Source organism: Pholcus phalangioides, unplaced genomic scaffold (genome assembly GCF_987345545.1).
Source record: "Pholcus phalangioides strain wild (caught in Gottingen) unplaced genomic scaffold, Ppha-v1.0 ptg000013l_1, whole genome shotgun sequence".
In the NCBI taxonomy this organism is placed as follows: Eukaryota; Metazoa; Arthropoda; class Arachnida; order Araneae; family Pholcidae; genus Pholcus; species Pholcus phalangioides.
In genome coordinates this window covers 5,971,180-5,986,478 of record NW_028301606.1, presented here as the reverse complement: position 1 = coordinate 5,986,478, position 15,299 = coordinate 5,971,180, and the positions used below count along the sequence as shown (strand labels likewise).

Below are 15,299 nucleotides of genomic sequence, written 5' to 3'. Positions count from 1 at the left end.
TTTTGGCAAGAAAGTAGATATTTTGGGAAAATTATTTTTTTCAATAGACCTCGTTTTGCTAACGCTTTATAAATTCGGTGATAAATTTGCCAATATAGTGGGACGATTTTAACACGTAACAACAAGGTTAATATCACTATACTAACAGAATTGAATGCTTCAGTTCATTTTCAATTAGCGGCAACCCACTGCATGGGAGAAATGTTTTTTTTCGTTGGGTGTTTGGGCGTAACTGACACGTCACAAAATTTCAAAGCGTTATAACTCCTTTAATATTCGTCCCCGATCCTAAAATGGAAAACACTTTTCCATGTTAGTTTTTTACTAGCTGTGTAGAGGGATTTGTCGTTATATCGAGTATTGTTATAGCAAGGATTCGCTGGTACATTGAGGTCCACTAACGTAATCCAGTATAGTGTCAGTTAACGGGAGGTGTCCGCTAACAGGAAGAGTCTGTGGGAATGTTCCACTGTATTGATAAAAAGATCGGAGGACCCCCCCCCCCCATGAGTCAATGACGGAGCCGGTATATGCATATATATAAATTGGCATCATCATCATGCCCCACCCCAGCTCTCATTATCGTGCCCCAACCTTTCATGTCTATCTACACCTATGAACGGTGGGCAGGAAATAAAGGGCCACTGCAAATTCAGCTGTTTCATTTATCACTAAGAAAAACCGCTTATTATGATCAATTTGTGAAGTGAATGTGCATAAATAAAGTAATAATTATCATAATACTGCATAATTTATAAATTATGACCATACTCTTCACTCTTAATTTCTTTATAAAAAAAACAAGTAAATTTCGCTGAGAAACTATGCATTCTTGTGAAGCTCCTTAAGCTCAAAAATTTGCGAACGTCCCATAAAATACGGTTCACATATAGTCACCAACCCACACCGAAAATAATTTCACCAAATTCATTCAAGAAAAACCAAAAAAAAAAAAACCAAACGCGCTTCCATATCAAATAATATTAATATTCCCCCCCCACACAAAATTATAATCATTTCGAAGAAATCCAAAAATATACATATAAGAAATTTATTCCCGAACATATTTATTATTATTATTAACAATATCAAAAACTCGAAACCCTTTTTTTAAAAATAAAATAAAGAAACACATCAGAATGCATTACCAAAAATATATCCGGACGCATTTTCATATTGCGATCATCGATCTCTCTCGAAACGAAATGAAAACCTCTTACCCGATTGAATAACAAGAAAGGGAACGCAAAAGAAAAACTAATAAATCAGTAAAAATAGGGGGAAAAACAACAATAATAAATGAAATAGAATAAAAATTTAAAATATATATCATATTTAGAAATAGAGAAGAAAATGTAAAAATATATATTTTTTTTCCCATAACCTTAAGTAAAAATCTTCTTCTTGCTCTCAGAGTCATTCAAGGGAGCATAAAGTCCAATTTTAATTTTAAATTTAATCCATTCAGTTCTCTGAGAATAATATTTTTAATGCAATTCCTGTTTTATTCGTTTTTTTTTTCTTCTTTTCACCATGAAATAACATTTTTTTTTTTTTTTATTTTATTTTATACTAAATAATCTTAGAAAACAGGGGCCGGAGGTTTTAAAATTCTTGTTTTATACTTGATTGAAAACAATAATAAAAGAAGAAGAAATATATAAAAATAATAAATATATAGAAAAGAAATATATATATATGGTAAGAAAAATGTTTTTTTTTTCCCTTAAATTCTTATTTTTTGAAGCAATTTCACTACAGAAATTTTGTTTTATTATTATTTTTTTCCTTTCCCGAAATAAAGTTTTCCCGTCCATGAATTCGTGATGCAGGCCTTCCTCGTAAATATTAAATGCGTTGGTTCAAACCTAAAAATAAGAGGGGGCGATGGTAGAAGATTCTAGAACAGGGGAAAAGGATTCACAATTTTTTTCCGGAATTTTTTTTTTAGGAGAAATAATAAGGGAAGGAGAGAAAAAATTGTAATTTTTTTTTTTTTTGTGCATGTATTCTGAATTTTTTCTATTTTTTTTTTTTGAAATACTTTAAAAACATGAAAAACGTATTCGCAATTATGTCTTGCATCTGATAAAATATTCAACTTGCGTTTTTTTTTTTTTCGTCCATGTATCGAGATAGAAATTATGATTTTTCTTGAAAAAATTTCTTCATGTTTGTTTTTCCCCAGTCATATATATGTAAATACGTATGTATCTTTATACGTAATATGTGTATCAATCTCTGGAATTGGATGGGAGGAATAGAAAATGCATAAATAACAGGGAATCGGTATGATCTAAAATAAAAGAAATATGTATATTTATGAATATATATATGATATTCAAATCAGAATGTTTATTATCGATAGAAAACTTTTTCTTTTTTAATTTTAAATTGTGTGCTTCGCGTACAAATTGGTGCATTGTTAGATGTGGAATTGTTTTTCTTTATGACCTGAGGTTTTGAGGCGAAAATATTTGTATAATATTATGAGTTTTCTATGTATTTTTTTTTTGGAAAATTTGTAAGAAATTTCCTTTAACAAAATAGGGAAATGTATTCATTGAAATAACATTCAATAAATAAACATATCTTGAATACGAAGAATTTACAGATTTCGAATCTCAAGTTAAAGAAACTAAAAAAAAATTGATTTATTTATAAATCAAATAGTTATTAAATTATTATCAAGTAATAAGTGGTCAAATGAAGTTTCTAAACTTAGTTTGATGATAATTATCAATAAAGGATTGAAATTTATTATCTACGAACACCCGAATATCACTACGTAGCATTTTAGAAGTGTCGCAAGATGGTTTTGAAACATATTTTTAAGTTAAAATTTCATTTATAGAATGCAACTGCAATGAAATAACCATAGTAATTAAGAAAAATATTTTTCCTAAACGATGTATCCGGTGCTATAAAATTTTAATTTTTGATACCATAGGTCAGTGGTCAGTGGTCTTCAACAGATGGCCCGCGGGCCACATTTGGCCCTCGGAGCTTTTCGCGTGTCCCACCGATCGTTTTCAGAAAATGGTTAACATTAAAAAAACAATTAGTTTTAGAATTAATAAAAGATATAATTTCGGAATTGATGAAAGAAATAATTTTAGAACAAATGAAAAACAATTCTAAAATGAATGAAAAATAGTTCTAAAAATGAATATAAAATAGTTCTAAAAATTAAAAAAAAATATATAAAATACTTCTAGAATAAAAGAAAAATAAAATAAATCTCTAGAATAAAGAAATGGATATTCGGGAAAAAATTGAAAACAGAATCAGTGAAAGAAGTAATTTTTGAATTTTTTGAAACAAATAATTTCGAAATTAGTGGAAAATAAATAACTTATAAATCAATGAGAAAAATAATTTCGAAATTTCTGACAAATTATTTCGTAATCAATAAAAGAATAATTGCATAATTATTGGAAGAAATGATTTCTAAAAAATGATTTCGGAATTCCCGAAATAAATAGTCAAAGAATGATTCAAAGTGATTTCTGATTAAAATTAATCTCGTAATCAACCAATTTAATCAGTAGTTAATAAAAAACTTAACTACAAAACTATTGATAAAAATAATAATTTCAGAACTAATAAATAAAATTGGTAAATTATTTTTGTTCATGTTTAACTTGAGCCCCACTATTAATATGTCACTAAGTTACATGAATTGGTGCCCCTCGGGTCTCGTGAGAAGTTTCAATTTAGTTCACTGTATCTGGAAGGTAAGACTCCTGCCATAGGTTATGAAATTGATTTCTAATTTTTTTTTAAAAAGTGAACCAATACTAACAAATTTTAGGGATGTGCATTACAATAAACAATTCAAAGTTTTTTACTTACTTACGATGTTTTCCAATTTTTTTCGAAATCAAATTCAATTCTTCTATTGTGCTGCCATCAAGGTGCCCGAAAACCATACGCGAGTGCCATTTTTAAATTCCTATTCTCTATTCCCAAGGGTGCTGCAAAAATCGAAAGCTTGCGGAATCCCTACATTAGTCTATCTATTCAATTCGAAATCTGAAATCAAATATCTTTGACGCTTACCATGCCTCTCTCTTCCACATGCTTTACAAAATTTATACAAACACATTCCCATTTAAATACTTTAATAGGATTCAAATATTTCTTTCTTCTCAAGCTAATTTTCGTTTTCAAAAAATTCAATAAAAGATTGGTTTCTAAGAGATTATTTTTCTTAAACACCACGAAATTAATATTTAAGGAGTATAACTATAGTTTACATGTAATTTTTCTTTTGAAACAAAGAATATTCAAAATATTGAATTATAGTATAATAGCGTGATTATAAAATAATTTTTTTTTTCCGGGGGGTGTGTGAATCCCGTATTTATCTCTATCTCTTGTTTCTCAAGAAGTTTCTTTGAATATGGCTTGTTGCTTTTCTCTTTGGCAGATGAGATTATGCTGGTGTTGAAAATTCCGAAAAAAAAGAAGAAAAAATTAATTCTTCAGAATTTTTTTTTTCTATTTCTAAACTTCCGACTGAAATCTTATCAATTCGTAATTTTCTTAAGATTTCTCACATTTTTTTTTTAAAGATTTTTTATTATTATTATTATTATTTCGAGTTTCTTGTGGCGAAAATAATCCTGTGATTTCACTTTTACAAGATTTTGAACCCTTTTTTTTTAATATTTATTTTTCCTTTGATGTACCAGGTACACTTCTCGGGAGTTTTGAAAAATGATTCATGTCTTTGCTCGTTATATCTGATGTGGATATTACTCCATTTTTTTTTCACTCCTTTTTTTTTATGTGATACGGTCTATTTATATATATATATAAGATCTTTGAATTTCTTGTCTTTTATATATTTTCTTAGTTTTTCTTTCCCTTGTTAATTTGAAATCCATTTTTCGTGTTTCTTTGTTTCCAGTGGCTTTGTTTGAGGTTTGTTCGGAAAGATCTTATTTTCTTTTACACCGCGCCCCTTGAGATTTCACACGGTTTTTAATCTTTCTTTGTATCTTTCGATTTTTTTTTTGCTTTATTTTCTCCCGGTTTTCTCTTTAATGTCTTATGTATCGTGTTTTTTATCAATATAAGAAAAAATTATTCCAAACAGAAATTAAAATTAGTATCATTACAAAACTTATTAGGGGGGTTTATACTTTGATGCGTATATTTTTCGTTCAAAAGAATATTTCATAATCACTAGCTTTTCCGGAGTTTTTCTTTAAAATTTGTAAAAAACGGCTTATTTTTAAGCAATTACGAAGTTTTTGTGGATTTCTTTAGCCTCATTTCGTGCATTTTTGCATTTATTAATTCACGAATATACAGCACATTAGAAGCTTTAAAATCTGGAAGGGTTCTGAGAGAAATTACAAATATGAGAAATTCCTATCAAAATGAAAATCCTATATTTTCAGTACATTTTCCATAACTTCTTACATTTAAGACAACCATGACAAAATTTTACTTAAAATGAATGTTTACTCCATATCGGTCTCATTAATAGGCTTATAATTTCTAAAAATTTCATTATCCATGCAATCCATACTAAAATTTTGCAACAGGGCTGGCCGAATCTCCAAAAATTTACATGCCCGAATCAATATCTTATATGCTAATACTATTACTAAACCATGTATGCACCTCGTCTATATTCCTCTGCGGAACCTCTAACGAATTGGTACATGCGGGAATGTGCGTGTAGTGAAACCTGACGTGAAGTTGGTTTCTGTGTAATGCTTGTTATGTGTACTCTGCTGCCATCTGCCACCAGTTTTTTCTAACTATGAGTGAAGTGTATTGATTGAATAATTTATCGTTGTAGACCTGTTGCTCTATGTGGCGAGACTTTTTAATGGGGAGATCGGCTCGCATTTGCGCCTCGAAGTTGGGAACCACGGGAAACCAACTTCAGCCGAACACCACTGCAGCGACGGTGGGGTTCGAACCTGGTTCGTCACGATGCGAGTCCGTCACTATGACCACTCAACCACCACAGCGGCTATCTTATATGCTGGCGTCGGACATATGGTTGAAAAAAATACATGCCCGGTCAAAATATTTGAATGCCCCACACAGATCGATAAATAGATTTATTCACCCCTGTTTTGCAACACAATTTTGATCACATTTCATTTCTGAAAATGTATATTTTTTTAAATTTTTCAAAGTCTTTAATACTGTAATTGTTTTCGCATTTTCATTTCAAATGAAATACTTGTTTGATAATTTGATTGTTTTATTTTCTATCCTATGATAAATAGCTGATGGGAGGAATCAAACGCCCATCCCCAGAGCCTGTTGAGAGGCCACCAAGTGGAGGTAAATCTCTGAAGAGACCTAAGACACAGAAGAAGAAGAAGAAGAGGGACCCCAATGAGCCACAAAAGTAAGTCATTTTCGCTTATGAGATTTGTTGACATTATTCCTGTTATTTTCAGTGCTTAAATTACAAAACTGAAACAAATGCCTGTTAGTCACGTTACTTACTCACTTTTAAAAATCAAAAATTTACCCACCGTTGAAGTTCAACAATTATAATGAATAAAAACACATTTAATATTTATATCAGAAGAGATATAATCCATCCATCTCTTATTAAGAGTATTGTAATACATATAACTATATGTGGAGCAGTGTTCTTCAATCTTTTCACACTCGCGAGCCGACGGAAATGGGATCAATGATAATTTGTGGACCAGCAAAAATAAATGAATAGGAAGAAATAATTTACATATTGGTAAAAAATAAATAAACAGAAATACTTTGCAGACCAGCAAGAAACAAATAGAAGGAATGCTTTGCCGGCCCGAAAAAATGAATAGGGGAAATAATTTAAAAACCGGCAAAGCATAAATAAATTCAAATAATTTGTGGACCGTCAAAAAAATTAATTAATGTGAGGAATAATTTGCAGAACGGTACAAAATAAGTACCGTGAATTAGAGAAATTTAAGTTCTTGCGGATCACCAAAAAATAAATGTAAAGAATAATTAATTTGTGGGCTTGAAAAAATAAATAAATAAGAGAAATAACTTGTGGGCCGGTAAAAAATAAATACACAGGAGAAGTAATTTGCGGACTGGCAAAAAAAAGATGAGGAAAATAACTTGCGGACTGCCCAAAAAAATTATAGAGATTATTGTGAACCGATAAAAAATAAATTGGAAAAAATTATTCGCAGACCTACTGATGGGCTAAGACAGCGGTTCTTAACCTTTTTTGACTTGCGGAGCCCTCTCTGGTACATAATTTCTATGGCGGAGCCCTGTAGCCCTATTTTTTATTTATTCATAAAAGTTACTCATTTATTTTTATTATTAATTTTTTTTTTATATTTACTGTTTTTTTATTTTCCTCGAGCGGCGGCCGTGGAGCCCTGGAGAATGCACACGGGGGGCTCCGTGGAGCACCGGTTGAGAACCACTGAGCAAAGTAAAACACACAATTTTTTCCAATTTATTTTTTACGGGTTCTCGATAATTTCTCTTTTTGGTGGTCCGCAAGTTATTTTTGTTTTTGATGGGCTAAGACAGAAATAAAAACCAATGTAGAGACTGATAACATCTAAAATTATCAGTGCTGTAGAAATAGGGGTAAATGTTGTGCGTACCGGCACCGGTCCACGGACCAGCGGTTGAACAACACTGATGAAGGGAACACTAATATATAATTGCTTTTGCTCTGCTCAAATAATACTTAATTAGAGGCGTACTCGATTCGAATAAACAATAAAAATTGCGGTGTGTAAACACGATTAATCAATTACTCATAATTATAAACATCTACATTCTCTAAAGAACAATCGGAAATCCCCCCACATCCGTTTCTACATAATAATATTTTTATATAAATGCACAATAATCAAAGTTAATATTACGTGATGTAATTATTAAGTCGACTCATAAAAAATAAATAACCGAACATCATGAGAGAGTTGCAAATCGTAACAAACATTCTAGAATAAATTCTGACTTTGAAGAGAAATCTTCCAAAGAAATTTATAACGACATTAAGAAGGAATACACAAATAAAAATTCAAAGGAAACAATAGCCTTGATTATTCCAACAAAAGAGAAAATAATAATGATTATTATAATAATATAATGGAAAAAAATGACTTTGAAAGCCACTTTTAACCCGATCCTCTCTGTTCGACCACCCACCATCCTGTCGGCAATTTCTCTCATTATCGGATGCATGAATGGATATATACGCCGTTCTTTGTTTAGGCGGAATTTCGCAACCATCCGCTATCTCATTAAAGTCTCGTACAGAAGAAAGGGTTCATTATTATAGTGTCATTATTATTATTATCATCATAACAATATTTATTTTTCTCTCCATTGCTCCGCATTTTGTTTTGTTTTTTTAATCTTTTTTCCCCCAAAAAAAGCTTTTGTGGTTGGAATTTGGATATTCATGGATCGTGTAAAGAGAATTTTGTAGGAATATGTTATCTACTATTATTCTCAAATCCTTAATATACAATCGCACTCGTTTTGAACAAAAATGGGTAACACGAGATAAAGAGTAATACGAACAATTCTAGAACCTTCTTCGCTATTCAATAGCGTTGGGAATCAGGGCCGTCGTAAGACTATCATGCCAATCCCCCATGACCAGGTAAAATTACTTTTCCGAGTCCCCGATAACGCAATTAATTACTTGCGTTATGATTTTTTCAAAGACAAAAAAATGAAAGAAAGCGAGACTGCAATCGGAATTACTCAACGATAACGGAAATAAATAGATCAATATTTAGTGATCAATCATTTAAGTCTGTCAATATATGATTAACCATTACTTGTTAAGTCATGTTAAAATAGCGTCTGATGAGCACTGTTGCGATAGCGTGTTTGGTAGAGACGTGGCGTGAGAATCATAGGGACGAGCCAACACCTTCTAGAGCAGCTTTCGAAGGCGTTGGACGAGCCTCCATCTAGTCAGGGTTCGAACCAGAGATTCACAGCTATCCTCACCCTTTTTATTTCTCCTTGAATAGTGTCATCTATCTTCCGAAAGTCGAAGTATTTGCATATATGATCATTTTCTGACGTTGCCCAAAATAAACACAATGACCATTTTTTGATGACGTCATTTTTTAAACATTTCATCACTTCCAGAAAATTTTTTTATTTACATTGGGTGACAACTTGGGACCCGGCAAATCCAGTATCACATAGTAGCAGGGGATCCTTGATTCACTCGATGTATTCCAATGGGAAAGGAGTCCTTCTGCATACGCTACTTTGAAACAAATAATACTGTAGAAATGAATTACTTTTTGGTTTAGATAATACAAGGTGACGACCGACGTTAGTTGACCCGAAATTGCAAAAAGGAACCACGGCTATACGCGTTTCGGAACTAATGAAGTTGCTTCATCAGTAGCAGAAATAGTGAAAAATAGTGTGAAATACTCCTTATAGAGCGGGATGTTACTCGCTGTTGTAGACGAGCGCCTATAGCCATGGTTCCTTTTTGCAATTTCGGGTCAACTAACGTCGGTCGTTACCTTGAATTATCAAATAATACTGATTAATAATTTCATCTCCACCTTCGTCAGATAAAATTCTCAGTATTTATTTTGATATTTTCTGATGTAATTTCCGAGTTGCATGACATTATTCATCAATTTTCACATTTTTATCCTCCCACGGATTTAACGACCAACGGTTAATACGAAAAATGGTCACTCCTCGTATTGGAATTTTCAGATATTTAATTTTATTATTTTTTTTTTGTGGAATTCCAATTCCATCATTTATGAATATCGTTTTAAAAGCAGGGGGTAGCAGCTGTTTATCTCGTTCGATAAGTTTCAGTTTCGCATCATGGTCATCATCGCCCCGTTCCTCTCCCTTCACTCACTATTCGAACGGACATTTTGCACCATTACAAATATGGTAGACACTGAAAAATGCCCTCCATCGACAAGACGGGAAAGTCTCTGAGAGAGAGAGGAGAGAAATAATATTTCGCGCTATATATTACACGTAATGCACCGCTTACTCTCGGCATATATATCAGAATACTGCTCTGCAAAAAGGGAAGTTTGGGAATATAAGGGAGGTAGAAAACGCTTTGACAAGCTCTCATTTTTCACTAGTATTTTTGCCTCCTCTTTTTCCTCTCAACCCTCCAAACCTTCGATATATATATACATACATACATACCTATACCTTATAGCGTATTTTCTATAGTCTGATGCATCATTGTCTTTCGTCTTGTCACCGGTGATGGTGAGAGTAGAGTGAGTTGGAGAGCAGAGGAGAAAAAATGGAGAGGAGAATAAAGAGCCTCAAGATGTATTGGAGAGAGAAATATGGAGACGAAGTAGAAAATGGTGTCTGGAGAAAAGAATAGAAGCAAAAAAAATATATATATATAAAATGATTCTACTGGATGCAAAATGAAAATTCTCTGTTCAATTCACAGAGATATCTCGTGTCATGTATATATAAAATATATGTGCAGTAATATAATTCTTAAAAATGCAACAGCTAACGTTTGAATTCGAAGAGAATGCGTTCCTTTTTTTCACCAAAGTTTCGTTTTGTCCAAGGACTTTTGACGTCTATGAAATATTTTTATATGTTAAACCATCTTAATAGAATCATGAGTCCATGGAGTAAGAAATGCAGGGAGGACCCCTCCAGGGCCCGACTTCATAGCCCTCCCCTACCCCCGATTTTGGTCGAAGAGGTTTGGATCGCCAGCAATCACAGTAAATAGAAGCACATAAAAAAAAAAGTTCACTATTTTTAATGAGAAATGTAATGTAAAAATTTCCACGAAATATCTTACGATAAATGCTTTTTTGCGCACTTTCATATGAACGAAATCATTGATAGTCATCAAAATCTAATTATTTAGTTATCTCAGATTCAATACACAAAAAAAAAAAAGCTAAAGAAGACAGTTTTTCCTGTAAAAGACTTGAGAGAACCGATGATTTGATCCTTTTTAATAATAAGAATGATCGTTCTCTAGAACGGTTTGATATTGGTATGTTGCCAATGATGATCCAACGCTGCCTCAACGTTTGGAAACATATCTTCTTGACCGACAGCGTTATTTAACATTTGCACCAATTGTGGCATTGTGTGACGATCTGAACCAAAGATGGCAATTATTGCAGTTCGTCCGAAAAAAGTTAGCAAGATCAGATGGATAAAGTTTTTCATTGCAAATATACAGAATCTTCACGAAGGTTTGAGGATTTCATGTTGATCAATCATGCAAACTTTCCAGTCATCGTTTCGTAAATCATTTTACGGTCAAAGAGATGTGAAATTGAGGAATCGAACAAAACTGTGACCAGAGACGGTCAGTTGAGGTCCCAGGCGCAGAAGAAAATATTAGGCCCCCCCTTAAGTTAGAAAAAAAGTGTAAAGTTGGTGGTTTTGCGGAGCGCTACAAATGTAGAGGCCCAGGATGGGCCATTTTACCAGCCGTTAAATCCGTCTCTGTCTGTGAAACATTGGAATATATTTTTGTTGTGAAGTTGATATTGCAATAGGTGCATTGTACAATGTACATGCTGTGTGAATTCTCTACTGATTGGTATAATACTAAAATTTATATTTAACCCTTTGCTGCTCGCTACCCTTTAAAGTTGGAATTTCTTTAAGAAAATTTTTGTAGGCAGTTTATTCAGGCTTAGAGGAAGGAGCAAGCAGGTATAATTTTGTCAAGATTGCACTTGCCATTTTAATTTTGTGGGTGTGCCAAACTTTGAGTTCGGGACTCGATTTTAGGCAAGCCTGGAATGTAAAAAGTTGAAACTTGCGCAGAATAAAGAGATTAGTGTACAACCAACAAAATAACAGATTTTTTTTCCATAAATCATTTTTATATCCAAAAAAAAAAAAAAATCTTCGAAATTGGAATCCATTTCTTTGAAAAATAAGATTTTTCAAACTTATTTTTTGAAAAATAAGATTTTTCAAAAAATAAACCCAGGCCAAAAGTATGGATCGGCTTGCGTGGTGTTGTTATGCAATGTTAATAAAAAAGGTGAAAAGTAATCACTAAACTAATTTTCATTTTATTTATCGTTAATTTTTAGTGTTTGAAAAGTGGATTTTTAAGGTTTGCCCAGACTGGGCACACTGAGTCGGAAAGGGTTAATAGGGTTTGCTAATAATGGGCACTTTGGAAATAGCACGATGTGTTTTAGGGAAAACTATGATTTTCAAGTACTCTACCAAATAACATTTATAAAAAGTTGAGAAAAATATATGCTAATATAAATTTGGGGGGGGGATGGGAAACTCATAATATAGAGGCCTAGAACAAATACACAAATACCTATGTTGTCTGTGCGGAAATTGGTCTCTGTAATCTCTCCACCGGCTATCACTACCATTATTATGTACTTGATTATCATTCGTCTGAAAAACCTCGAGTCCCTGCCAGTTGACGTCGAATTCGTGAAATACTGAAGTTAAACGTACCGTGCTATCTCAACAACAGAGCAATCTTGATAGCTGAGGAACATAGTGGACATACCAGGCTACCAGCTGGCGTTAAATCCTAGAAATATAGAAATTTTAATGTTTCGTAACATCATAGGAAGGAGAACCTATTAGCTGGAATCGAGACCACGAAATTTAATCAAAAATATCTATGAAAAGCATCATAGGAACACTACCAGCTGGCATCTGGCATCAAGTCATCGAAATCTTGTTGAAGTTTTGGTGTTTTAACACTACTAAACCATATATGTGCATCTTGTTCATATTCCTCTGTGGAACTACTAATGAATTGGTGCATGTTCGAACGTGCGTGTGCGTGTTGTAAACCTAAGTAAAGGTTTGTTGAAGTTTTGTTCCTGTGCAATGCTTGTTATTGTGCTGTCATCTCCCATTTATTTTTTTAACTGTATGAGTGAAGTATAATGATTGAATATTTGCACGGCTGTAGGTCTGTTGCTCTTCGTGGCGAGACGTTTTAATGAAGAGATCGGTTCGTGTTTTAATAGCAGAACCATCATGCAGAACCTGCCAGATGTCGTCAAGTCCGGGAAAAATGGTTGAAACTTCGATATCTGAAAGCCTCCTAAAGAACGCACCATATGGCGTCGAGTCCATAAAATTTTGTAGGAATTGGCTGAATAGCTTAACCTTCTTAATAGCCATTATAGGAAACCTTCTAGCTGATGTAAAACCAGTGAAATACAGTCTCACCACAGAGAGCAGCATTGAACATTGAAGGCCCGGACATACACAACCCGCTTCCCATCCAGAGAGATATCGAAGCGTTCTCGAAGGATGGATGTATCCGGAAATTTATTAATTCATTTGAAAATAACGAACAACGATGTTTCATATATACAATAAGGAATCTGTAATAAAAACTGTAATAATAACCACAATCATCATTATCCATAGTTAATCAGTCGGTATAATTATACATTTTCCCTATGTTAATAGTTTCACAATATTCTTTCCTTGTATATAATAGAATCTGGAATGTAAATTTGTCCAATCCAGAATATATATATATATATATCTCATTCATTTTCAGTATAAGCAATCACGCCGGAATAAGATATAAATTATCGTCAACCGACTTTAAACGGTACAATTATTCAATGATTGCACTTCACTCAGTGTCAGGAAATTGATGGCAGATGACAGCACATTACACAGAAACAAAACTCACGTCACATACACACACATTCCAACATATCCAAGTTCCACAGAGGAATATGGTACATGTGTAGTTTAGCAGTAGTAGTTCCCCCTCCCCTCGAGGAGACAAGTGAAACCTAAAACTGATTTTGCTGTAAAATCATACATAAAACGATTATTCATAACCGAAAGAAGTTTAAACAAAGGAAAAAGTTCATTTAAACCATACAAAGCCCAAACATTTCATTATATTGATATGAAAAGCTAATTTACAACTTTAGTATGCAGAAAACGCACAGTGTTAATTAATAGCTTTGAAATGTATAAACTAGCAATGCAAAGAACACCCTCCCCGTAAATATTATCCGACATTACATGAGGGAAATACGAAATTTGCGGAAATACGTGGGGTATGGGGATTAGTGCAAATGCGTTGGGTTACACTTGCCTCGGCAGAGTGAAAACGCGGGGGAAAGTGTAAACCTCTTTCAATTCCTACTTTACCCTAAGACATATCATAACTATATTGAAATAACAGATAAAGCAATTGAAAGGAAGAAATTGGCACTGAAATATCGATGTTAGGCCAACTTTCAGAAATAGTCGAAATGTATAGAACATTGTAACAGGTAGTGACTAGACCACAAACCTAACATCGTCATATGAAAGCTCCTGGCAATCTTGTATGAGTAGCTATCGTAACAATTATATTTTTACTGAAAAATATAGTAAGCATGAGAACGAACAATATTCCGAAAGAGAGCGTTCCTAGAAGCTGATTGAATATTGCAAATCATGTGCCGTGTTCCACTTGTCTCCGTTTATCTTAATAAAAAGAATTTCGGTTTCAGAACTTAATTCCTACCTCATTTCCAAAAATCTCATTACTATTTACATATTGAAATTTTCAAAATATTATTTACAATTTTAATAATATTACGCATCAAGTATGACATTTTAAGAAATTCAAATTCATATTAATATACAACAAGATAATTTAAAAATTTAGCAATATCATAATGCCATATGATTTCAATAATCAGGACCAATAAATGTAAATTTAATCAAATATAAAGTATCGAATATGATATATTTTCGGAAAACAATTTATTTTAAATATCCCGAATTATCGTAATGTATTTATGGGAATATATTTGAGAAAAGTTAACATAATTCCCTATCAATATTAAACGAAACAACCCATTCATAACCAATTATCATTATCATAATTCCGATACATTCAATTTTTAGTTGAAAAAAAAATTCGAAATTTGCATTCAGTTTCATTAAATGCAATCACTTAATTCTCAATTCAAAATATTTCATCTTTTAATATATTGAGATATACATTTTAAAAAATTCATACATATATCAAAGTCGAATTATATTTTATAAAAGAGGGAAATATCCTTTTGTGTACTCATGAATGTATCTATTCTTTGTATTGTGGATATTCTTTTGTATTTTAAAAGGAGCGATAATTTTTGAACTGAACAAAATCCCTTTGATTTTAAGACTCAGGAGAGAGCTTTACCTTTCTTTAATTCTTATATTATGTTTAAAGAAGAAAGAAAAGAAACAAATTTCTATTCAATTTCCCTAATTAGTTTGAATAGTTTTCTGAAGGATCATTTCTTAAGGAGGGAAGAAAAAGAGATGAAAAG

At 32.5% G+C, this 15,299-nt stretch overlaps 1 protein-coding gene across 4 annotated transcripts in view; it reads left to right on the top strand.

The window, feature by feature from the left end:
• The window catches only part of LOC149078502 (uncharacterized), a 234,537-nt gene that overhangs the window by 195,172 nt on the left and 24,066 nt on the right, over positions 1-15,299 (top strand). For all 4 annotated transcript variants that reach the window (XM_089240613.1, XM_089240611.1, XM_089240612.1 and 1 more), the window contains one exon: positions 6,258-6,382. In XM_089240613.1, coding sequence (XP_089096739.1) covers positions 6,258-6,382 — 125 coding nt within the window. The remainder of the gene's footprint in view (positions 1-6,257; positions 6,383-15,299) is intronic.